General features: G+C 39.2%; 1 protein-coding gene across 5 annotated transcripts in view; it reads right to left on the bottom strand.

The window, feature by feature from the left end:
- Positions 1-22,456, bottom strand: part of YLPM1 (YLP motif containing 1) — an 82,165-nt gene extending 59,709 nt beyond the window's left edge. For all 5 annotated transcript variants that reach the window (XR_014015374.1, XM_081228617.1, XM_081228618.1 and 2 more), the window contains exons 1-4: positions 21,406-22,456; positions 12,262-12,498; positions 11,130-11,309; positions 8,913-9,907 (exon numbers count right to left, since the gene is read on the bottom strand). Coding sequence is in view for 4 of the 5 variants with exons in the window: in XM_081228617.1 (XP_081084743.1) it covers positions 8,913-9,907; positions 11,130-11,309; positions 12,262-12,498; positions 21,406-22,278 (2,285 nt within the window). In the remaining variant the exon portion in view is untranslated. The remainder of the gene's footprint in view (positions 1-8,912; positions 9,908-11,129; positions 11,310-12,261; positions 12,499-21,405) is intronic.
- Between the last annotated feature and the right edge of the window lie 1,680 nt (positions 22,457-24,136).

The following is a 24,136-nucleotide window of genomic DNA, read 5'->3' as shown; positions in this document are numbered from 1 at the left end:
TGATGGAGAAATTAAAACGTTTACAGACAAGCAAAAGCTGAGAGAGTTCAGCACCACCAAACCAGCTTTACAACAAATGCTAAAGGAACTTCTCTAGGCAAGAAACACAACAGAAGGAAAAGACATACAATAACGAACCCAAAACAATTAAGAAAATGGGAATAGGAACATACATATCGATAATTACCTTAAATGTAAATGGACTAAATGCTCCCACCAAAAGACACAGATTGGCTGAATGGATACAAAAACAAGACCCATATATATGCTGTCTACAAGGAACCCACTTCAGACCTAGAGACACATACAGACTGAAAGTAAGGGGATGGAAAAAGATATTCCATGCAAATGGAAACCAAAAGAAAGCTGGAGTAGCAATTCTCATGTCAGACAAAATAGACTTTAAAATAAAGACTACTAGAAGAGACAAAGAAGGACACTACATAATGATGAAGGGATCGATCCAAGAAAAAGATATAACAATTGTAAATATTTATGCACCCAACATAGGAGCACCTCAATACATAAGGCAAATACTAACAGCCATAAAAGGGGAAATCGACAGTAACACATTCATAGTAGGGGACTTTAACACCCCACTTTCACCAATGGACAGATCATCCAAAATGAAAATAAATAAGGAAACACAAGCTTTAAATGATACATTAAACAAGATGGACTTAACTGATATTTATAGGACATTCCATCCAAAAACAACAGAATACACATTTTTCTCAAGTGCTCATGGAACATTCTCCAGGATAGATCATATTTTGGGTCACAAATCAAGCCTTGGTAAATTTAAGAAAATTGAAATTGTATCAAGTATCTTTTCCGACCACAATGCTATGAGACTAGACATCAATTACAGGAAAAGATCTGTAAAAAATAAAAACAGATGGAGGCTAAACAATACACTACTTAATAACGAAGTGATCACTGAAGAAATCAAAGAGGAAATTAAAAAATACCTGGAAACAAATGACAATGGAGACACGACGACCCAAAACCTATGGGATGCAGCAAAAGCAGTTCTAAGAGGGAAGTTTATAGCAATACAATCCTACCTTAAGAAACAGGAAACATCTCGAATAAACAACCTAACCTTGCACCTAAAGCAATTAGAGAAAGAAGAACAAAAACATCCCAAAGTTAGCAGAAGGAAAGAAATCATAAAAATCAGATCAGAAATAAATGAAAAAGGAATGAAGGAAACGATAGCAAAGATCAATAAAACTAAAAGCTGGTTCTTTGAGAAGATAAACAAAATTGATAAACCATTAGCCAGACTCACCAAGAAAAAAGGGAGAAGACTCAAATCAATAGAATTAGAAATGAAAATGGAGAAGTAACAACTGACACTGCAGAAATACAAAAGATATTGAGAGATTACTACAAGCAACTCTATGCCAATAAAATGGACAACCTGGAAGAAACGGACAAATTCTTAGAAATGTACAACCTGCCAAGACTGAATCAGGAAGAAATAGAAAATATGAACAGACCAATCACAAGCACTGAAATTGAAACTGTGATAAAAAATCTTCCAACAAACAAAAGCCCAGGACCAGATGGCTTCACAGGCGAATTCTATCAAGCATTTAGAGAAGAGCTAACACCTATCCTTCTCAAACTCTTCCAAAATATAGCAGAGGGAGGAACACTCCCAAACTCATTCTACGAGGCCACCATCACCTTGATACCAAAACCAGACAAGGATGTCACAAAGAAAGAAAACTACAGGCCAATAACACTGATGAACATAGATGCAAAAATCCTCAACAAAATACTAGCAAACAGAATCCAACAGCACATTAAAAGGATCATACACCATGATCAAGTGGGGTTTATTCCAGGAATGCAAGGATTCTTCAATATACGCAAATCAATCAACGTGATACACCATATTAACAAATTGAAGGAGAAAAACCATATGATCATCTCAATAGATGCAGAGAAAGCTTTCGACAAAATTCAACACCCATTTATGATAAAAACTCTGCAGAAAGTAGGCATAGAGGGAACTTTCCTCAACATAATAAAGGCCATATATGACAAACCCACAGCCAACATCGTCCTCAATGGTGAAAAACTGAAAGCGTTTCCACTAAGATCAGGAACAAGACAAGGCTGCCCACTCTCACCACTCTTATTCAACAGAGTTTTGGAAGTTTTAGCCACAGCAATCAGAGAAGAAAAGGAAATAAAAGGAATCCAAATCAGAAAAGAAGAAGTAAAGCTGTCACTGTTTGCAGATGACATGATACTATATGTAGAGAATCCTAAAGATGCCACCAGAAAACTACTAGAGCTAATCAATGAATTTGGTCAAGTGGCAGGATACAAAATTAATGCACAGAAATCTCTGGCATTCCTATATACTAATGATGAAAAATCTGAAAGTGAAATCAAGAAAACACTCCCATTCACCATTGCAACAAAAAGAATAAAATATCTAGGAATAAACCTACCTAAGAAGACAAAAGACCTGTATGCAGAAAATTATAAGACACTGATGAAAGAAATTAAAGATGATACAAATAGATGGAGAGATATACCATGTTCTTGGATTGGAAGAATCAACATTGTGAAAATGACTACTACCCAAAGCAATCTACAGATTCAATGCAATCCCTATCAAACTACCACTGGCATTTTTCACAGAACTAGAACAAAAAATTTCACAATTTGTATGGAAACACAAAAGACCCCGAATAGCCAAAGCAATCTTGAGAACGAAAAATGGAGCTGGAGGAATCAGGCTCCCTGACTTCAGACTATACTACAAAGCTACAGTAATCAAGACAGTATGGTACTGGCAAAAAAACAGAAATATAGATCAATGGAACAGGATAGAAAGCCCAGAGATAAACCCACACACATATGGTCACCTTATCTTTGATAAAGGAGGCAGGAATGTACAGTGGAGAAAGGACAGTCTCTTCAATAACTGGTGCTGGGAAAACTGGACAGGGACATGTAAAAGTATGAGATTAGATCACTCCCTAACACCATACACAAAAATAAGCTCAAAATGGATTAAAGACCTAAATGTAAGGCCAGACACTATCAAACTCTTAGAGGAAAACATAGGCAGAACACTCTATGACATAAATCACAGCAAGATCCTTTTTGACCCACCTCCTAGGGAAATGGAAATAAAGACAAAAATAAACACATGGGACCTAATGAAACTTAAAAGCTTTTGCACAGCAAAGGAAACCATAAACAAGACCAAAAGACAACCCTTAGAATGGGAGAAAATATTTGTAAATGAAGCAACTGACAAAGGATTAAACTCCGAAATTTATAAGCAGCTCATGCAGCTCAATAACAAAAAAACAAACAACCCAATCAAAAAATGGGCAGAAGACCTAAACAGACATTTCTCCACAGAAGATATACAGACTGCCAACAAACACATGAAAGGATGCTCAACATCTTTAATCATTAGAGAAATGCAAATCAAAACTACAATGAGGGATTCCCTGGTGGCGCAGTGGTTGAGAGTTCTCCTGCCAATGCAGGGGACACAGGTTCGTGCCCCGGTCCGGGAAGATCCCACATGCCATGGAGCGGCTGGGCCCGTGAGCCATGGCCGCTGAGCCTGTGCATCTGGAGCCTGTGCTCCGCAACGGGAGAGGCCACAACAGTGAGAGGCCCGCGTACCCCACACACACACACACAAAAACTACAATGAGATTATCATCTCACACCAGTCAGAATGGCCATCATCAAAAAATCTAGAAACAGTAAATGCTGGAGAGGGTGTGGAAAAAAGGGAACACTCTAGCACTGCTGGTGGGAATGTGAATTGGTACAGCCACTATGGAGAACAGTATGGAGGTTCCTTAAAAAACTACAAATAGAACTACCATATGACCCAGCAATCCCACTACTGAGAAAACCATAATTCAAAAAGAGTCATGTACCAAAATGTTCATAGCAGCCCTATTTACAATAGCCCAGAGATGGAAACAACCTAAGTGTCCATCATTGGATGAATGGATAAAGAAGATGTGGCACATATATACAATGGAATATTACTCAGCCATAAAAAGAAATGAAATTGAGCTATTTGTAATGAGGTGGATGGACCTAGAGTCTGTCATACAGAGTGAAGTAAGTCAGAAAGAGAAAGACAAATACTGTATGCTGACACATATACATGGAATTTAAGAAAAAAAATGTCCTGAAGAACATGGCGGTAAGACAGGAATAAAGACACAGACCTACTTAGAGAATGGACTTGAGGATATGGGGAGGGGGAAGGGTGGGCTGTGGCGGGGTGGGGGGGGCATGAATGTATATACACTACCGGGCGTGGGGTGGATGGCTGGTGGGAGTCAGCCGCGTGGCACGGGGAGATCAGCTCGGTGCTTTGTCACCGCCTGGAGGGGTAGGATAGGGAGGGTGGGAGGGAGACCCAAGAGGGAGGGGATATGGGAATATATGTATATGTATAACTTATTCATTTTGTTATAAAGCAGAAACTAACACACCATTGTTAAGCAATTATACTCCAATAAAGATGTAAAAAAAAAAAAAAGAAAGAAAAAACAGGGAAGACATACATGACTAAGAAAGGGTTAATATCCTTAATTGTTCATGTATTTCATTGAAATTTCTTTGTATTCAGATTTGGAAATGGATTCACTTTTATGGTCTATTTTTTAAAATTATATTTTCATTTTTGCCAATTTCATATGTGCAAATGGTATTTTTTATTGGTTTAATAGACATTTAAATGATTGATTTACTATAAATTAGGTTAAATATATTTCAAGTGTCTATTGACTATTTGTATTGCCTCTTCTGTGAATTGCCTATGTCTTTTCTTTTTTTAATAAATTTATTTTACTTTTGGCAAAAAAAAAAATGAGAATGAAACAAACTACAGCTACACACAACATGGATAAATCTCACAATAATATAATGTCAAGTGAAAGAAGCCAGACTCAAGAGTACGTACAGCATGAGTCCATTTATATAAAGTTCAAAAATAGGCAAAACTAATCTATCGTGTAAAACGTTGGAATAGTGGTTATCTTTGGGATGAGGAAAAATGGGGAGCGGCATGAGTGGGACTTCTCAGACACTGTTAATTTCTATTTCTTAATCTGAGTCGCGATAACACAGGTGTATCTGTGGAAATTTACTAAGCTGTACACTTATGATTGTGCACATCTCTGTATGTTCCTCTTCGATAAGTTTTATTATTGAAAATAAAAGACTCTTGGAAACCAACATCCACTAACATGACAGTTTCCTGGAGCTGTGGTAGTCTTCTACAAGACCGGATGAATCCGATGGTACATACACACATAAACAGTGTCGAAAAGCTGCCCCAGATGCTCAACAATGTGGTATGCTATTTACATATGATGCATTTATGCCACGTGACTTTTTGTGAACCTTCAGTTTTTAGAAAGCAGCCTAAATCTGGATTTTTCAAAAAACTCAAAGTAATTTCCAGTACTTTATTTAACAGTGCATAATTGGTAAATCAGTTAACTGTGTTCTCAGTTCTTGTTTTTCTACCCAGGTTTGTTTAAGAGAGAGAGAGAGAGAGAGAGAGAGAGAGAGAGAGAGAGAGAGAGAGACACACACACACACACACACACACACACACACACACACACACTAGAGTGGCTTGCCATCTGTTATATATATAGCAAACTCTGAATTCAACTAATAAAGGAAATTCACAAGTTTTCTTAATAGTGTGGATTATTCTTACCTCAGTCTCTTTTACTCACTTACCGGCTTCCCACTGATCTTTTTTTCCCTCACGTAACAAGGTTAAAAAAAAACAAAAAAACCATGCCTGGGCAACAGTCACAAACTAGACTTTACATGGGCTAAGTGAACAATAGAAGTAGAAGGGTAAGAGAAATGGCAATGACACAGCTAGATCGGGGAAAGGTTTTTAAAACAAAGTAGGAAAAAAAAAAACAAGGTAGAAATGTGAGCAGGATACAATTCAAGGACAAAATATGCCATTCTTATCAAAGCTGCAGGTGGAAAAAGCCAGGAAGGGATATCTCATATCTAAAAACAGTGTAATCTCCATTCATGAAGATTCAGCAGACTGGAATGCAGGCCCACCTAACTAGATGAAATGTAAAGTCTTAGAAAAAAAAAAAAAAACACACAAGACAAAAAACTGTACAAGTTCAGGGTGACAGAGAACTGGCTTAATAACAGTAAGGTGAAAAAGACCTGGCTGGCCAAATTGATGTAAGCTCAACATGAGTCAACACTGTGAGAGTACTGACCAACCCCCCCCCCGAAAAAAAAGCAATTTGTTCAGCTATATAAGTACATTTTTATAACAAAGTTAGTAATAGGCCTATGGTCTTCTCCATCTGAAGTAAGTGTTCATTCTGAAGGAGACTGACAAACCAAAGGCCCTTCAAAGGACAGTGAACAGAGACTTCCCTGGTGGTCCAGCAGTTAAAACTCCACGCTCCCAATGCAGGGGACCCAGGTTCGATCCCTGGTCAGAGAGCTAGATACCACATGCCACAACTAAAAAGATCCCGTATGCCACAATGAAGATCCTGAGTGCTGCAACTAAGACCCAGCGCAGCCAAATAATCAATAATTTTTTTAAAAAAAGGACAGTGAACAATATAGCAGGAGAAAGCTAGCACCAATGTTAATATGAAGAGAACTTCAGTTTATGTGATGGCACAGCAGAATGGTTAAGGTGGGTGGAGGGAGACAAGAGGATGGTCTTTAAACAACGGCAGGAATACACTTTAGAAGAGGGACAGGATAAATCATTACGTGTTGCACCACACAGGCAGATCTAGAATCAACAGGCAGAAGTCAAGGCAACACATTTATGTTCAATGCAAGAAACACAATTTCTGTAAAACTGTCACCACCTCGTAGGGCAGTATTCCTTATCACAGTGCCAACGCTCAGGCAGAGCTCATCAGCTGCTTGCCACAGGAAGCACAGTGGACTTAAGAGTGTGTCAGAAGGCCCTGGATTCTAACCCCATCTCAACCATTTATTTGCCGTGTCATCTGGGGTAATTTATTTATAACCTCTCCAAATCTCTGCTCCCTTTATCCATTTACTTCATGAGATCACTGAGAGGAATAAATGAGATAATATGTGCAAGACCTAGGATGACAAAATGCAACACAAAGGTGAGTTGCTATATAGAGGGAAAGTTGCACTAGGTAACTGCTAAGTCCTCCTAGCACTGAAATTATTAACTGTCCCCTGAGGCAAAAGAAAAAAAGTTAAAGTAGGTCCTAAATTTACAAAGTCAAGATTTGGTAGGCAAAAGAGAGAAAACAGTATTATGACAGAAAAAAAAGGGAGCAGGAAATCTGTGTTTTATGAGGTTATAAGAACATACTTCTCATATAGCAAATCAGTTACCATATCTAAAAGGTAATGCTCAATCCAGGAGATAAGTAGGAATTCAAATCAAGATGAAACACATGCCAAATAAATCAGTACTACAAATGCACTTGTAATCACTGACAGGATGAACATCACTGAATCACGGCATTAAACACAGTGCTTAACTAGTGCTCTTGCTCTGGGGACCCTCTGGACTCAGCTCCCACTATGTGGACTTAGGCTCTACTCTCCCACCTACATGATCCTGAGCAAGTTACTCAATCCTCTCAGCCCCAGTTTGTAAAGAGTAAGTGTAGGGTATGAAACTGCCAAGTTCACAGGCTGTCGAGAAGACTCCATGGGATAATGTATGTAAAGCTTCTGACAAGGCTTCTGGTACTCAGTGGAATTCACGTTAATTGCCTTTAATTAGCTTTCATTTTTGGATGGAGTTCTGTTTTCTGAATATAAACTTGGAGAATAAAAAATATATTTTGTTTTCAAATATTGAAATTAGGTTTAAATTTAAAATGATGATGTAGATCCATCAACACTGAGATGGAAAACTAACCAATGCTGACAAGTGGAAAAACCAAGTTACACAAGTTACAAACTAATACACTTAGTATGCTTCAATTTTTTATGACATATGTTTTAAAAATTATTTCCTCCAGATAGTAGAATTAGGTGACTTTTACATTTTTTCAATACTTTCCTGTCCTGTCTAAATTTTGTATAAGGAGTATTTCCAGTACAATTTCCAACTGGAAAAAATCTGATTGAAAATGTTTTTCTATAAGAAAATTATCATTTAGGCCAACTTGGGGAAAAAATACTTTTACAAACTTGGAAAAATAAATTTAACACCTTTTAAAAGGTAAAAGAAAAAATTTAGAAACTACTAGTAAATGTTTTGTGTGCTTTTCTAAATAAAAATGTGGTTCAAACAAAAACATCTCCTAAACTGAGGAAAATATAAAGGATAAAAGTTCCATGGGGGCAGGGATTGTGTCTGTTATGTTACATTCACTGCTGGAAGCACAAATATTAATAAATATTTGCTGAACAAATGGATAAAAGTCCTATTTACCCTTACACTAAATTCCATTACCTTATTTCACTAGATGCTTATTCATTTTTATCTCCAACAGCTGGCATATCATGTCACAGAAAGTTACCAATCCAGTTATTTGTTACATAAACAAAAAGCAAAAAAGATCAATAAATTTAATAAAAATTGCTTTTGAAACTGACAGTCACTAAGGAATTGATAAGCATTACTCTAAACCACTACATTCATCCTGGACTAAAATCGCTACATACAGGATAAAAGCAATGACATCAAAAGAAAGGGGGGCATGTTGCCATTTCTAGATTTCATTACATCATGTCTAATAAGTGAACAACACTAACATTATTAACTGTAAACCAGGAATGTATATAAAAGTACAAAGAGAACGTAAAAGCCTACTCAGTCTGTATCAGCAAAGCAGCAAAACCACCACACCCCCACTCCCCACCCGCTCCCAAAAGAAAGGCAGACCTACCTTGGGCCTCTTGGACCTTCCAAGTAACTGCTTCTAGGAGGATCTGGAAGCAATCCACCTGACCTCCCTGGCATGTCCTTGACTGAAGTGATTGGCTGAGATGGAGCAGCTGAAGACTCCCCAAGTCCTTGCTCAGATGAGAATGAACTGTACGGCAGAGCAGACTTGCTCAGTGGAGCTTTAGAATTCACTTGTTCAGATGGGCCAATGGCTGATTGCAATGGAGGATGGTAAGTTGAGGGTGGGACTGAACCAAAGGACACAGGAGTGGGAAGCAGTGCTGGTCTAGGTTTCTCTGGAACTTGGGAGTTCTGAGAACTGGAGGCTGGTGGAACTGGGGCTGTTGTTAACTGAGGAGGTATCCCTTGTGGAACTCCAGGGGGAGGTATTCCTGGAGGAGGTGTGGCTGAAGATAATGGTGGGAGGGGCATAACAGGTGGAGGTGCTGTTGAAGAGAGAGACGGTGGGGGAAGAACTGGTGGCGGCCCTGCAGAGGAGAGGGAAGGCGGGGGTAGAACTGGTGGTGGCCCTGCAGCAGAGAGAGATGGAGGCATCACAGGTGGGGGCACAGAGGTTGGTAGAGAAGGTGGCATCACAGGTGGGGGCATGCCAGGTGGTGGCACTGAAGCAGGCAGGGCAGGGGGCATCACTGGTGGTGGCAATGATGGAGGCAATACCGGAGGAGGCATTGTTGGTAGAGGTGGAGGCATCTGAGAATATGGGACAAAAGGTGGCGGCATGGACATGTTCCCCATATACTGGTTCTTCATGTTCTGAAATGAATTGACTTTCTCCTGGAGATAGGTCTGAGTGGCTTTCATATGTCCCTGCCATGTTTTCCACTGCTTCTCATACTCCTGAAGCTGATCTTTATGAGGATAGGAATGAAGCTGTTCCTCCCACAGCTGAAACTCTCGCTCCCATTCTTGGTAGAGATGTTGAAACTGCTGCTGCTGCATCTCATAATGCCGCATCTGCAAATCTACAGACATCGTCTACAAATAAAGGGATAAAAATTATTTCAAGACATTCGTATAAGAAAATTAATCATAAGTTAAAATATGAATGAATCAAGGGCATTTGCAGCCTTGGGAAATTAGAACACAAGGCTTTGGGAGGCTAAGGATAAGCTTGTTAAATCCTTTCCATGATGATCATTCGCCTTTATCCCTTTGACTTATTTACATGTTATCACTGAGTTGGAAAAAAATCTACCAAACACTAAAGCAAATACCTATCTCAGTAATAAGTATTTTTCAAGTTTTTATTACTACTATGGGTCATTTTAAATATTACTATTGAAAATGATCTGTTATAGACATATAGGCATAAGTTTATACCTCACAGATACAAGACAAACAAGTATCTAAGTCACTTCATCTTTTGTGGTGCATTTGCTTAGGTTTTTTGTGGTGGTTGCTTTGATATTGCTGGTGGATTTCTGCTTGTTACTGCAGTGCTTTTCAGGCAAAATCACAGGTTAACTTGAAGCGACCTAAGAAGCCCTGGTTCTTCTTCTTCTTTTTTTTGGCCACTCTGCGCAGCTTACAGGACCTTAGTTCCCCGACCAAGGATTGAACCCCACGCCCTCGGACGTGAAAACACAGAGTCCTAACCACTGGACCACCAGGGAATTCCTTTTTTTTTTTTTTAATTGAAGTATAGTTGATTTACAATATTGTGTTAGTTTCAGGTGTACAGCAAAAAAAGAAAAAAATATATATATATACACACACATACATCCTTTTTCAGATTCTTTTCCATTATAGGTTATTACAAGAGAGTGAATATAGCTCCCTGTGCTATACAGTTAAGTCCTTGTTGTTTATCTATTATATATATAGTAGTGTGTATCTGTTAACCCCAAACTCCTAATTTATCCCTCCCCCTGCTTTCCCCTTTGATAACCATAAGTTCGTTTCTATGTCTGTTGAGTCTGTAAGAAGCCCTGGTTCTTAAATCCCTTAGCAACAGTACTCTAACTAATCTGCCTGGGTTAACATGATCAGAAGATTCCACTATACCTGCCCTTCCCCAAGAGCATTTTCACAATACCACATTTCCCAAGCCCCAAGTAATGTGACAAATAACTACTTGGGCACTCCAGGGGAAACATCTGATATCTTTCCTTCTTCATACTTAAATCTCTTTCATGAGAAACAAATCCCTTTAACATCCTGGGGCAATTTCCCATGTGGCAACTGAGGAAGCGCTCACCTGTATATGTGGTGGATGCTGTATAATCTGCTGGTACTGTTGTAGGATCTGCTGTAACTGAGTGTGCTTCTGCATTATTCCCTGATACTGGAAGCCAACTCGATGCTGCTGGTGCTGCTGCCAGTGTGCTGCTGCAGCCTGCAACTGTTTTAACCTGGCGTCTTCTTCCGGGTCCTCAGACTAAAGATAAAAGAGAGGGTACAGTTTTTTTCTAAGTCATAAACAGCAACCAAATTAATAAGAAACCTGAGTATTTTATAAAGTATTGTGTTGTAACAGTATTGTGTTATAAAGTCCAGAATCCCTGCAACTCTGAGAAAAGCTATTCTATCTTTAGATAAAATACCTAGTTCTCTATCTATACTGTGATCATGGATACTAATACAAAGGAATTTATAAATCCCATGGTCTTTATGAGAATAATCACCTCACTGTTCCTAAATAGGATAACCATTTCCCCAGCAGAAAATCAATCCACAGTTACTATCCTTTTCACTATATGAGAAATCTCTTTTTCACCTTAGTCACTTTTCACCAGCTGACTACAGTGTAATCATCATGTTTCATTAATGTTTCCACATAAGGCTCTTGGGAGAACAATGACCTTTGGACCAATGTGAGAACTTTCCATGTGCCAGTCAGTATGCTAAGCGACAAGGATTATCACATTTAATGCTTTAATAGCTCAATAAGAAAGCTACTATTTGAATATGCCCATTTTGTAGATGAGGAAATTGAAGCACAGAATGGTTAACTAACTTGCTCAGAGTCACCACCAGCAAGTAGCAATGCCTGGACTACAGCCCGGGCAGTTTGACAATAAAAGCTGAATCTCTTAATTATTGCCCTGTGCTGCCGATATGAAAACACCCACCCTTGCATCCCTTTAGTGCTTAGAGACACTCAATTCAGAAGAGTGTCTAATTCTTCACGCTCACTTAAACGACGAAAAAATGCCTTTTCTAAACCTGACATGGCACACATCTGACTATTCCACAAATGAAATTTTACATGCACTTAAAAAGAAAACACATGAAAATATATATCCATTTATAACAAAGGTACATATATATATGAATCATAAAAAAATGGAACAACTTAATAAATACCAAGTAATTAATTTCATGGTTACCTGGGGTTCCTCAGGTGGGAGAGGAGGTGGTACGTCCTCATTAGGGGGCGGTAATGGGGGCTCCTCCGATGGAGGGGGTTCTGGTACTTGGCTGGTGGCAGGTACAGTAACTTCTTCCTTTACTGGCTCAGCTGCATCCTTTGCTACAACAGGACCTTTTTTGTGTCCCGGCAAATGCACTTTTGTCCTCTGCTGCAAACTAAGCAGGTGCTGTCGATACCAATACTGCTGCTGTTCCTACAACAGAAACCATTTTTAAGTCAGAAAGAGAAAAACAAATATCCTATATTAACGCATATACGTGGAACCTAGAAAAATGGTACAGATGAACCGGTTTGCAGCACAGAAACAGAGACATAGATGTAAAGAACAAACGTATGGACACCAAGGGGGGAAAGTGGCTGGGGTGGTGGTGGTGTGATGAATTGGGAGATTGGGATTGACATGTATACACTGATGTGTATAAAATGGATGACTAATAAGAACCTGCTGTATAAAAAAATAAATAAAGTTAAATTTTAAAATTAAAAAAAAAAGAATTTTAATCGACAATCCTGTATATCTGCAACTTGGTTTTGACAGGGAGCTACATTTGTGTCTGTGTTCATGTATTTATACATAAGAAAAGGCAAATCTGAACTGAGAAAGGCAAATAAATAAACACGATCTTTCAATTCCTCCCCCAAATTTACATATTTAAGTTAAACCATACATATTAATTCAACATACTTCTCTATTCTCATTAAAAAAACATGCTTTTGGAGGTGAGAGTAGTCTTTCTGATAAAAGATCAGAGTAAATCTTTTCCGTATTCATAGCTATTGTTTTTAACTTGCCTTTAGTTGGTTCAGTTTTATCCATGGGGGTCTCGTGATTAATGAACATAATAGTCCTACCTCTTCTCTCTGTCTTCTCTTCGGCAGTGTCCTTCCCTCTTTTAAACACCTGCTGTATCATTTATCTTGCCATACCCAGGTATATATACATAAATGAAAATACACTGTGTTTTAGAATGCTTTCTATTTATTTTAAAAGTTTCACTTTGTCTTCCAAGTTATACTGTAATTTGATTTTCTGGAAGCTTATTTTGTGCTTCCACTTTCTAAAAATTACCACAATAATAAGTTTAATGTGGAAAAAAATTAGAAGATACAGCCTATCCTGATTATTCATGGATTCTTTATCTGTGAATTTGCCAACTTGCTAAAATTTATTTCTAACTCAGAAATCAACACTCAGGGAACTTTCACAGTGATTTGTGGACATGCGTAGATGGGCAAAAAATTAGTTATCTGACTTGCACGTTCCTGTCTGAGGCAGAACACGGCCATGCTCTGCCTTTTTGTTTAGCTCTTATATTGTAAATAAGTGTTCTTTTCAAGGTCTATTTAGGGCCACATTTTTCACATTTCTGTACTTTTTGGTTGAAGATTTTGCTGTTTAAAATGGCCCCCAAGCATTGTGCTGAAGTGCTGTCTAGTATTCCTAAGTGCGAGAACGCTATGATGTGCCTTAAGAAGAAAATACTTGTGTTGGCTAAGCTTCTTTCAGGCATGTGTTATAGTGCTGTTGGCTGTGAGTTCAATGTTAATGAATCAACAATATACATTAAATAAGTTGTTTTTAAACAGAAACACATATAAAACAAGGTTATGTATTGATTGGTTGAAGAAAATGTGACCAAAGGCCCACAGGAACCTAACCCTGCACTTCCCCTAGGAGCAATCGTTCAGTATTCACTAATTCAGGGCTCTTGACAACTTTATAAAATATAAATACCTCAAATAAAGAGACTCAACTACAAATAAGCAATAATTAAAATCAATTTAAAAAAATCTCACCGCTCAGAAATAACTACAGGATCTTCATTATCCCAGTGTTCACTATATAATTTCCCATGGTTACAAGGTGGCATAAGGAAAAAAAAGTTGTCATAACACTAAAATATTCACTAATGAACTGCCCTATATACTTCTATAATTAACAACAGCATATAAACAAAAATAAAAACAATAGCATACATTTCTACTACAATTATAAAGATGCAGGATCTAGCAGAAGTACTACCAGTTAACAACCAAAGAGAATTTTTATAATAGGAACTGCAAAAGAGAATGACGTGAATATCAAATGTTGAAAAACAGCCCTTGGAAAAATGTATAAATCCCTAAAATATTTTTTCAACATATTCAAAAATGAAATAAATGATGATAATATAATGTTGTCACACAATTTTGTCACAAAAATTATAGTACAGAAACCTAATCTACACTTTATTCTTTATAAACTCTAAGACTCAGCTGTTCTTTATGATTTTTGAGCTTTATTTTTCAAGATTGTGTCCCAAATTAAATTTTTTACTTTTTACAATAAACTTTTGGTCCTTGTGTTAAATGGATTCATTTTACTTGCATTCACTGAGATTCATTATCTCTGGATAACCAGGATTTCCTATATTGTTACTATTTTACTGTATAACCTCTCCGATTTTACACATGCAAATATACATGATACTCTTGTCTCATGAAACATACTGTCTTGTTATCTGTTTTCTCATTCGCAGAATGTAACTGTCTTGGGAGAGAGGTGTTTCATGCTTTTCTCATATCCTGTCTGGTGCTTAAGCATAGTGCTGGAACACACAGTAGAATGTCAATAAATAGTTGCTGATCAGCTAAAGAGTTCCCTTCTAGGCTACTAATTTCTATGTCCTGAAACTTGCTACATCCCTTGGGAAGAGTAAATTCCATCTCACTAACTCCATCCTGAAGTTTGGGTCATGACTGGGTTTTTCTCTTTTTAATTATCATACACATAATCATCAGTTCCTGAAATATAATTACTTTTACTATTCAACATGAAAAAAAAGAGAAAAAAACCCAACACACTGTTCATGATAGTCCACAATTATGTGGTATTAAAACATTTTCAACTTTCTTCCATTATTGTATGAAAATACTGAAAACAGCAACAGGCTTGTTTTTTAGCTTTAAAAAATTAATAAACTCTTTCAAGTAGAAGTTAAAAGTTTCCTTTTTTTAAAGTTACTTTGAAAGCATCACCAAAAGATACAAAGATGCAAACTATCTTTCATAAACTAGAAGCTAGTGGCTATAGATAGGAAGATTATTCAGGTCTCGATTCCTTATCAATTTATACCCACCTTATTCTCGTGCTTTCTATCTTTGTCTTAGACCTAGTCTAAGGTTAAGAACCTTGTTAGGAGCTCAAGTACTTGTTGATTTACTAACAGTATGCACTGCAGATCAATTTCTATTTAATATGAACCCAATAAGCAGAAACCAGATCTAATTCAATCCTAGGAGGAGGCTTTGGCACATTTTTAAAGCTCTGCAAATGAATAATGATGAAATCATTCAGAAATGTCCTCATTGACCCCAGAGAAGGTTGCTTTATCTCTATTTTAAAAAGGAATAAAACCTGCCTGGACTTGCTAATGAAGCTGAAATAGTAGCCAGTTCTTCTGAATGTCCCATTATATCAGACAACTCCATCTCATATGGGATGTTAGTTCATAGGTAGAGGAAAATCACAGTAAATGTCACATTCAAAAAGAGACTGAATAGAGTTAAAAAGTAAGGATGTATTTGTCATAAATACCATTACCCAAAAAGATGCTAATTAATTCAGCAAGTATTTACTGACCACTTGCTACCAGTACAGTAAGGAACTAGGTACTAAATGATTCTCCAAGTAGGTAAATATAAAGAAGGAGGGACAGGGGGAGAGAGAGAGAGAGGATGAATGAATGAATGGATGAATGAATGAATGGACACATGTGTCTATGTGTGTGATGTTTTAAAGATTAATTTTGAAAGGTTGCCTTTCCTGTCCAGGTTGATTAGGATAAATGCCTGTAACATTAAATGTTCAATGTCATACCCTAAAGCAAGTGGGATGGGGAGGGGGGACTTGGTAAAATAATGAAATGAATTTCCATTTTTTAAATTTATTTAAAATATATTTATTTTCAACATTTTTGAAGTTCACACTCTATTCCAGGAATTATGGTCCCATCTTAAAAAAAAAAAAAAAAACTCCTTTACTGTGCCTCTTCCTCCAGCTCCTGCCCACATTCTCTCTCTCTCCTTCAGTCAAACTTCTTAAAAGAGTTGTCTATACTCACCATCCCCATTTCCTCACCTTCCATCACTCCTCAAATCAATGCAATATGGCTTCAGTCACTATGAAACTGCTCCTGCCAAGGTCAACAATAATCTACATGTCAGTAAATGCAAAAGATAACTCACAGTCTTCATCTTCCTTGACCTCTCAGCAGTAACACAGCTGACTATACCCTCCTCCTAGAAACAGTCTTCCCTTCACTTCTGTGGCACTGCACTGTCCTGATTTTCCATCTACCTATTTGGCCTTTCTTCCCATTGGTTCCCTTAGGTACTGTGGTTCTGCAGGGCTAGGCTCAATGTCCTTTAAACTTTATTCTTACTCTACACACACTCCTCAGGAGACCTCATCTATTTCTGTGCCTTCAAATACCATTTTTATGCTGATGACTCACACGTCTATGTCTCCCAGATCTCACTTCTAGACTCCAGACCTGTATCTAACTTCTAACTGGACATCTCCATTTGGAATCTTATGTCTCAAGGATCTTAAACTCAGTACAAGTCTAAAACTTAACTCATCATTTTCCCTTCATCCCCAGACCTGTTCTTCCTCCTCCTGTAGGTTATTAGTATATGGAACCACCATCCACCCAGTTTCCTATTCCAGAAACCCAGGAATCGTCCTTGATGCTTCCGTCTCCACTACTACTCAACCTCCAACTGGATTCCAGCACCAAAATATTTCTCCAGTCTTTCCACTTCTCTCCATCTCCTCCATCACCATCCAAGTCCAAGCCACTACTAACTCTTGCCTGGATCACTCTATTCACTATTCTCTCTAAATCACTCTTGCTCCTTTCGATTCCACTCTCCCCAAAGCAGTGTGAACTTTCAGAAAAGCCAATCTGTCACATTTGCCTATATAAAATCCTTCAATGGCTTCCTACTGCCCTTAGGATAAAGTCTTCATAGGTCCTCCCTGGCCTGGTTTGTACCTTCAGTAAGCCCTACTGAACCTAACTCTTTGAACTCTTATCTGGTTATATCCTACCCATTCTTCAGGTTTCATTTAAATATTACTTGCAAAGGGAGATCTCTTCAATTAGGTCAGAGCTCCCAGCTATATTCAATCATTTGAAAAATATTTATTCTTCACCTACTATGTGTTAGACCCTGAGCAAAGCCCTGTGAATACAATGGTGAGCTTAAAAAAAAGCTAATCCTTATGGAATGGTCTAGTGATATTTTCTATTTTATAATTCCACAGCACCTTACACGTCTTCAATTACTTTTTAAATGTCTTTTCCCCGCACTGGAACAAGTGAATGAGGGCAGGTACCTTGTCTATTTTGTTCACCATTTCATCTCCAGTACTAAGCACATTTCTTGGCACACAGCTGTTACTCAATATATATTTAAGTATTAAATAGTGACTAAGAACTCTAATCAAAGTCAACAGCTTTACCTAAGTAAGTTTTAAGAATAAAAGAATAAATCACAGTTCATTAAAAAAAAGACCAGTATACATTTTAACTAGCCAGTCCTTTAAACACACAGAAAAGTTAATTCTTCAAAAAAGACACATTCCATTACATCACCACTTTACTCTGAAAACTAGAAATTAAATGGAAGAATATCAAGCACTTATCCTGTCTTTTCTATGCTAACTGTATGTCCAATCAAACAGCCCTAGTTCATGAGTGAAAGTTTTTCTTTACAGAATTCCTTATGGTAAATATAGAAGAAACAGCAGAAAAAAAATCACCATATTGTAACCTCTAACAAAGAAACAATTTACTCAAGCAAAGACCATCAATGGATGAACCACTACATGAAATATTAGATGCAAGATTGATGGGAAACTTTACAGCAGAGAAACCAGTCACCCCCCTTGATCAATCTTGGCACCACTAACTATGGGACAACCAGTGAGTGGAGGCATTGAGTGACTCCTGATGGGATGCAAATGAAGTACACAGCACTACCTAGGTTACGAAGTACACTTGCCAAAAGAAAGGTGAACTTAAATCTAAGAAGGCTGCACAGTTAATGCCTAGTTTACAAAAAAAAAAATGGGAGAGAGAGGAACAAGTCAAATGACACCAACGAGACAGCAGACAAATCCAGGACGTGGGACATTCTACAGGATGACTAACAGAGATTTTTCAACAAGCTCAACGGCAAGGGTAGAGAAGCAGAATAGGAGAGACTGACCTAAATCAGGGATTCTCAAGTGAGAGTGATTTTGCCCCCCAGGGGATATCTGGCAATACCTGGAAACATTTTTGGTTGTCACAACTGGGGGCTGCTGCTGGCATCTAGCAGGTAGAGGCCAGAGATGCTGCTAAACATCCTACAATGCACAAGACAGCCCCACAACAGAATTATTCTGCCCCAAAATGTTTATATTGAATCCCAATTTGAACAAACCATCAAAACTTTATTAAGTCCATGGGGGAATTTTAACATGGATAATATCAAGGAATTTTTATTAGTATGATGAGACAATAGGGGAAATCTGAACAGATCTGGTATTAGATGATAGAAACCTGTTAATTTTGTTAGGTGTTATAACGTGTTTACCTTAGAAAAAGTCCTTTAAAAAAATGTCTAAGAATGTAGGAATGAAATGATGTGAGATCTAAGATTCATTTAAAAATATTTCAGCAAGAACAACAGTAAAGGGGCTTCCCTGGTGGCGCAGTGGTTGAGAGTCCGCCTGCCGATGCAGGGGACGCAGGTTCGTGCCCCGGTCCGGGAAGATCCCACATGCCGCAGAGCGGCTGGGCCCGTGAGCCATGGCCGCTGAGCCTGCGCGTCTGGAGCCTGTGCTCCGCAACAGGAGAGGCCACAACACTGAGAGGCCCGCGGACCGCAAAAAAACAAACAAAAACAAAACAACAACAACAGTAAAGACAACAGTAAAGGCCTAGGCGAAGCATACATGGCAAAATCTTGACAGCTGTTGAATCTGAGTGATGGGTATATGGGGAGAATCATACCATTTTCTCTACTTTTGTGCATGTTTAAAATCTTTCACCATAAAAAAATTTTTAATGAAATATTCCAAAAATAAAATATGAATCAACAAAGAAGGGTTAATTGTCAGAGATTGGCACTGGCATGAAGAAAATGTTTACCACCTAATAAACCAAAGTATCCTAAGTCTAGAACACGACAACTCTTGTATCTTATTCAACAAAACTTTGTGGAGAGCCGACAGTTGGCAAGACACTGTCCTAGGTGCTACAGGGGATAAAAAGGTAAGTGAGGCAGTCTCTGTCTGCAAGGGACTTACAATTTGAAGAACAGAGCCAAACCACATGGGTAAGCTGAAGCACGGCTTCACAGAGACCCTGATATTTGAGATGTGCCTCGAAAGCAATACAACTGTAAGGGGGGAGAGAGGGTTGAGGAAGTTGGGATGAATTCTAGAGAGAGGTAAAAAAAACCTAAAGAGGCTCAGCAAGGGCCTTCTTGATCTGGCCCATTCACACCTCTCAAATCTCATCTTCCACCACTTTCTTTACGGCTCTCATCAAAGAATTTGAGGCATTGAATAGTCAAAGCACTAGAAGAAGTTCACTATAGACAAAGGTACAAAGACAGAAAAACAAAAACAGTGTTCGTGCTAAATATTCATATTAAGGACCGGTCTGATTCCCGCCGCCATCCTCCACTACCAAAAAACAATTCATTTGTCTAAAAGAGGCCAGAAAAAGTCCAGTAGAGATGAGGATATAAATGTCATATTTTGGCTTGGACTAACTCTGAGAGTGCTGGACAACAAAAGCACTGGAAATTTCAGAGTGAGGTGGTAAAGGGGGCAAAAATTCCATCTCTGTTATAATGGAGGAATCTGGAGAAATAACCTGATGGAATAGTACTAATTTGGTGTAAGCTAACAGAATCTCTCATTCTACTGTTTTATCCCAGCATCTCAAGTGTTTTCTCCTGATGATGTGCCAAGCACCACATCTTGCTTACTTAAAACCTGTTTCTCTTCTTAATTTCTAATGCCAAACCACTGTAAAATTAGAATAATGTCTTTTGGAAATCTTTATATGTAAATCTGAGCTTGTAGATTAAAAGATTCTCTTTTTTCACGAGGGAATCTAGGTAGATTAGTAATTGCTAAAAGTGTCTATTTTAAGAAACCAAAACAAATGATTTCTTCCACTTTAATTTTATCTTCTTTCTTAAGAAAGGAATTCATATTACTGCTACCCTATCAGTCTTTGACAGGGAAGCATCACTTGAAAGAGAAGTTTAGAAGAGTGGCTCTCTCATGAATGAAGAGATGTCACAACCATTTTTTAAAAACTTGGCCGAATTCCAAGGCTGCTACTGTGGAGTAAATGGTAACAACAATGCAATGCAGCAAATTGGTCATGCCTTAAAACTATCTTTCAGGGATGTGAGAAAAGGATGTACGGGTCAGCTCCTTAAATGACCAACAGATTCCCAAAAAGGTCAAATATGTAGACTTCCCTAGGTATGGCATATATATCTATAAACATAATTAGGATGTTCCTGATTAGAACAAGATTTCCATCCTTCATTTGCTGAGACTTCTTAATTCAGGAAGCTGACAGCTATCAGTGGCCCTTAATTTTCTTTTAAAGCAACTAACTGGTCATAAGATTCATATGCATTTCAGGTGTCAGCTCTTTGAGAAGCTTCTTTTTTATGCCACCTCTAAAATAGAATTTTAGTTTAAGTTACAATTAAACAAGAACAACAAAAAAGCCCTTTGCAACAGCAACAAAACCTAGAAGCATGGTCAAAGGAAACCAAGGAATATATCTGAGAAGTAACTCTTGAGCCACCCCATCACTCTGGTGTCTAGAAATATCTTCACTGTTCTTTTAATAATCCACATTTAGCTAATTAAAAAGCTGGGATGTCAGACCTTTGACTTTTATGGAATACTCTGGAGTGTAAATTAGCCAGTTATTGTGTGTTGGAATTAGGCTAAGCACTGGGTAAAGCCCCCAGGCCTGCTCACTTAGGGCCCTCTAGGTGAGAGACGCAGCTTGAGCAGATGTTTTCTTACCTGTGGAGTCATCGTAGAGGGATCTGGCTCAGGGGCAGCTTGCTGCTGTTCAGCACCCTTGTTCTTGGCCCCGCTCTCCAAAGGCTCTTGCTGGACAGTTGTCTTATTCCCAGAAGGGGCGGACGGCGGTGGCGGAGCTAGCAGCTGGGATTTAGAATGGCCTTGGGAGGGGCGGGAAGGAGATGCCTGAGAAGAGGGCAAGTAGGACTGGGAATGGCTCAAATAGGACTGCGAGGAGGAGGAAGAGGAAGAATAAGATGGAGTGGGCGCCAGGTAGGACTGGGAAGGTGGGGACTGAGAAGGGGACGGCTGAGCGGGAGGCAGGTAGGGCTGAGACGAGGCCGGGGGATAGTACGAGGGTGGTGGCTGAGGTGGAGGCATGTAAGATTGAGACGGGGGCATGTAAGACCCCGGCGGTACTGGGGGAGATTCAGGGGGAGAATCCAGCTCCATGGGAACCAAACCAGGAGGCCCGTCTCGTTGGTGGTGGAGCATCTGGTGTTTGTACTGCTGCTGCTTCTGATAGCTGAGAGCCGGCCCAGGCGGCGGGGGCATCGGCGGCGGCGGTGTCTGCCAGTCCCCGTAGCCGCCCCCCGGCATCACCGGCGGGGGTGGCAGGGGGGGCGGAGGAAGGTGATGGGGCTGGAGCACGCACTGCATTTGCTTCTGGTGCATCTGCTGCAGCTGCTGGAGCTGCGCCAGGTGCTGCTCGCGGAAGCTCATGAAGCCAGAAGAGGAGGGGGCCGCGGGAGTCGTCGAGCTCGAGTACCCGGGCCCCGGCGAGGCCTCAGGAAGCGCCACCGGCGGTGGCGGCGGGACCGGCGGCGGCGGATAGTGGCTGCTCCCGCCATACCGGCCCCAATTCGGGTACATATCGGAGAAGAAGGCGCAGCGCTCGTCCCGGCGTCGTTACGCTTCGCAACCGACCTCCAGGAGCTGCGGCGACGACGGCGACAGCCGGAACTCGCGGCGCCTACAGGCCCCGGAGCGTGTAAACGGAGCGCGCCAGTGCGCCGGCGCTACCGAGCTGCGCCCGCGACCGGGAAGGTGGGGACGGTACCGGGGCGATTACGCCTGCGCAGTAGCCACCGAGAGGAGAACAAAGGCAAGATAGAGCGGCCCTTTGCTTGGCGACTCTCGGTTGCCATCTTGCTTCCGGTTGGGATAATGTAGGGGCGAGTGAATGTTCCTATATAGCCAAGGAACCATAGAGTCTCACAGCTGAGAGCGGTGGTAGAGATCCTATCGCTCTACGGGTTCGCTTTTGAATGGAAAAAAAAAAAGGTTCCATTAACAATAGCAACAACAACAAAAAAACATGAAGCAGGTAGGAATAACACTAATAAGAAATATGCAGAATCTCTATAAAGGAAACTACAGAACTATACAGTCTCATATCCGAGTGGAATAAAATTAGACTTGAAATAATGGAGAGGTTTACCATGGTTCTGAATGAAAAGAGGAAAAATTATAAAGATGTCAGTTCTACTCAAATTAAGTGAATAGACTTAATTCAATTCTAACAAAAAATCCAATTAGGAACAAATCTGTGAAGATGTATTCTGAAGACAGAATGTAAGAGTACATCAATTCCTGCAGGTTTTGTAAAAGGGAAGAAAGGGAATTCTTTAGAATAATTCAACGCAGAAGAATTTATGTTGGAGAATATCAGTCAAAGGAAAGATAGCAAAAGCCAGATAACAAGATTGTCTAGAGAGGACCAGATTGGATTTAGAAAATAATCCAATCTCATGTAATACCAAACATGAACCCATTTGGCTTGAGAGAATCACTGAAAAACAAAGCTGATACACACTGAATTCTGAAAACAAAACAAAACAAAAACCTACCTAACTCTGAGACTATTAAGTGTGTCAGTGTGTCAGTTGTGCACCACTTAAAGGTTTGACCTTGCTTCCATCTTAATAACCCAGATCTTCACCTCTCATAGGAGGTGGATGTGAGCGGAAAGTGGGGCAGCTAAGTTTCCTTTGGAAGAAAGAGCTTTTCATTCTCAAATAGGAATTTAGCTGTGTTTCTTTCAGCTTTTATTGAAATATAAAGTATATACATAAAATTACAAATCATAGTGTACAGCTTAGTGAATTTTCACAAAACAATCACACTTGTGTACAGATCAAGAAACAGAACATTATCCAACTCAGAAATCCCACTTGTAATTTTAATATTTTCAATTGAAATTCTCTTTGAAAACTATAAAAATAAATGTAATTTACTATAGAACAGACAAGGAGAAAATCAGATGATCATCTCATTAGATGCAGAAAAAGAATGGTTTCTTTCATTTCATAAATTTCAATATCCATTTATGATTTTTAAAAAGATTTGCAAGCCAGAAATAAAAGGAAACTTCCTTAATCTTATACAGAGTATTTACTAAGAAAACTACAGCAAACATCACAGTTAATGCTGAAAACTTGAAAGTTTTCCCACTGAGATCAAGAACAGATGTCCACTGCTATCATGTCTGTTACAGGTTGAACTGGGTCCCCCCCACACACCCCCAAAAAAGATGTTTAAATCCTAACCCCAGCACCTCAGAATGTGACCTTATTTGGAAATAGGGTTGTCCCAGGTGTAATTAATTAAGATGAAGTCATACTGGAGTAGGATGGGCCCAAGTAGTCTCCTTATAACATGGCCATTTGAAGACAGCACACAGAGAGAATGCCATGTGATGGTGAAGGCAGAAATGGAGTTATGCAGCTGC

This window comes from Mesoplodon bidens (genome assembly GCF_964165515.1).
Source record: "Mesoplodon bidens genome assembly, chromosome: 3".
Taxonomy (NCBI): domain Eukaryota; kingdom Metazoa; phylum Chordata; class Mammalia; order Artiodactyla; family Ziphiidae; genus Mesoplodon; species Mesoplodon bidens.
Note: the sequence above shows the minus strand (reverse complement) of the source record. Positions and strands in the feature narration are given on the sequence as shown.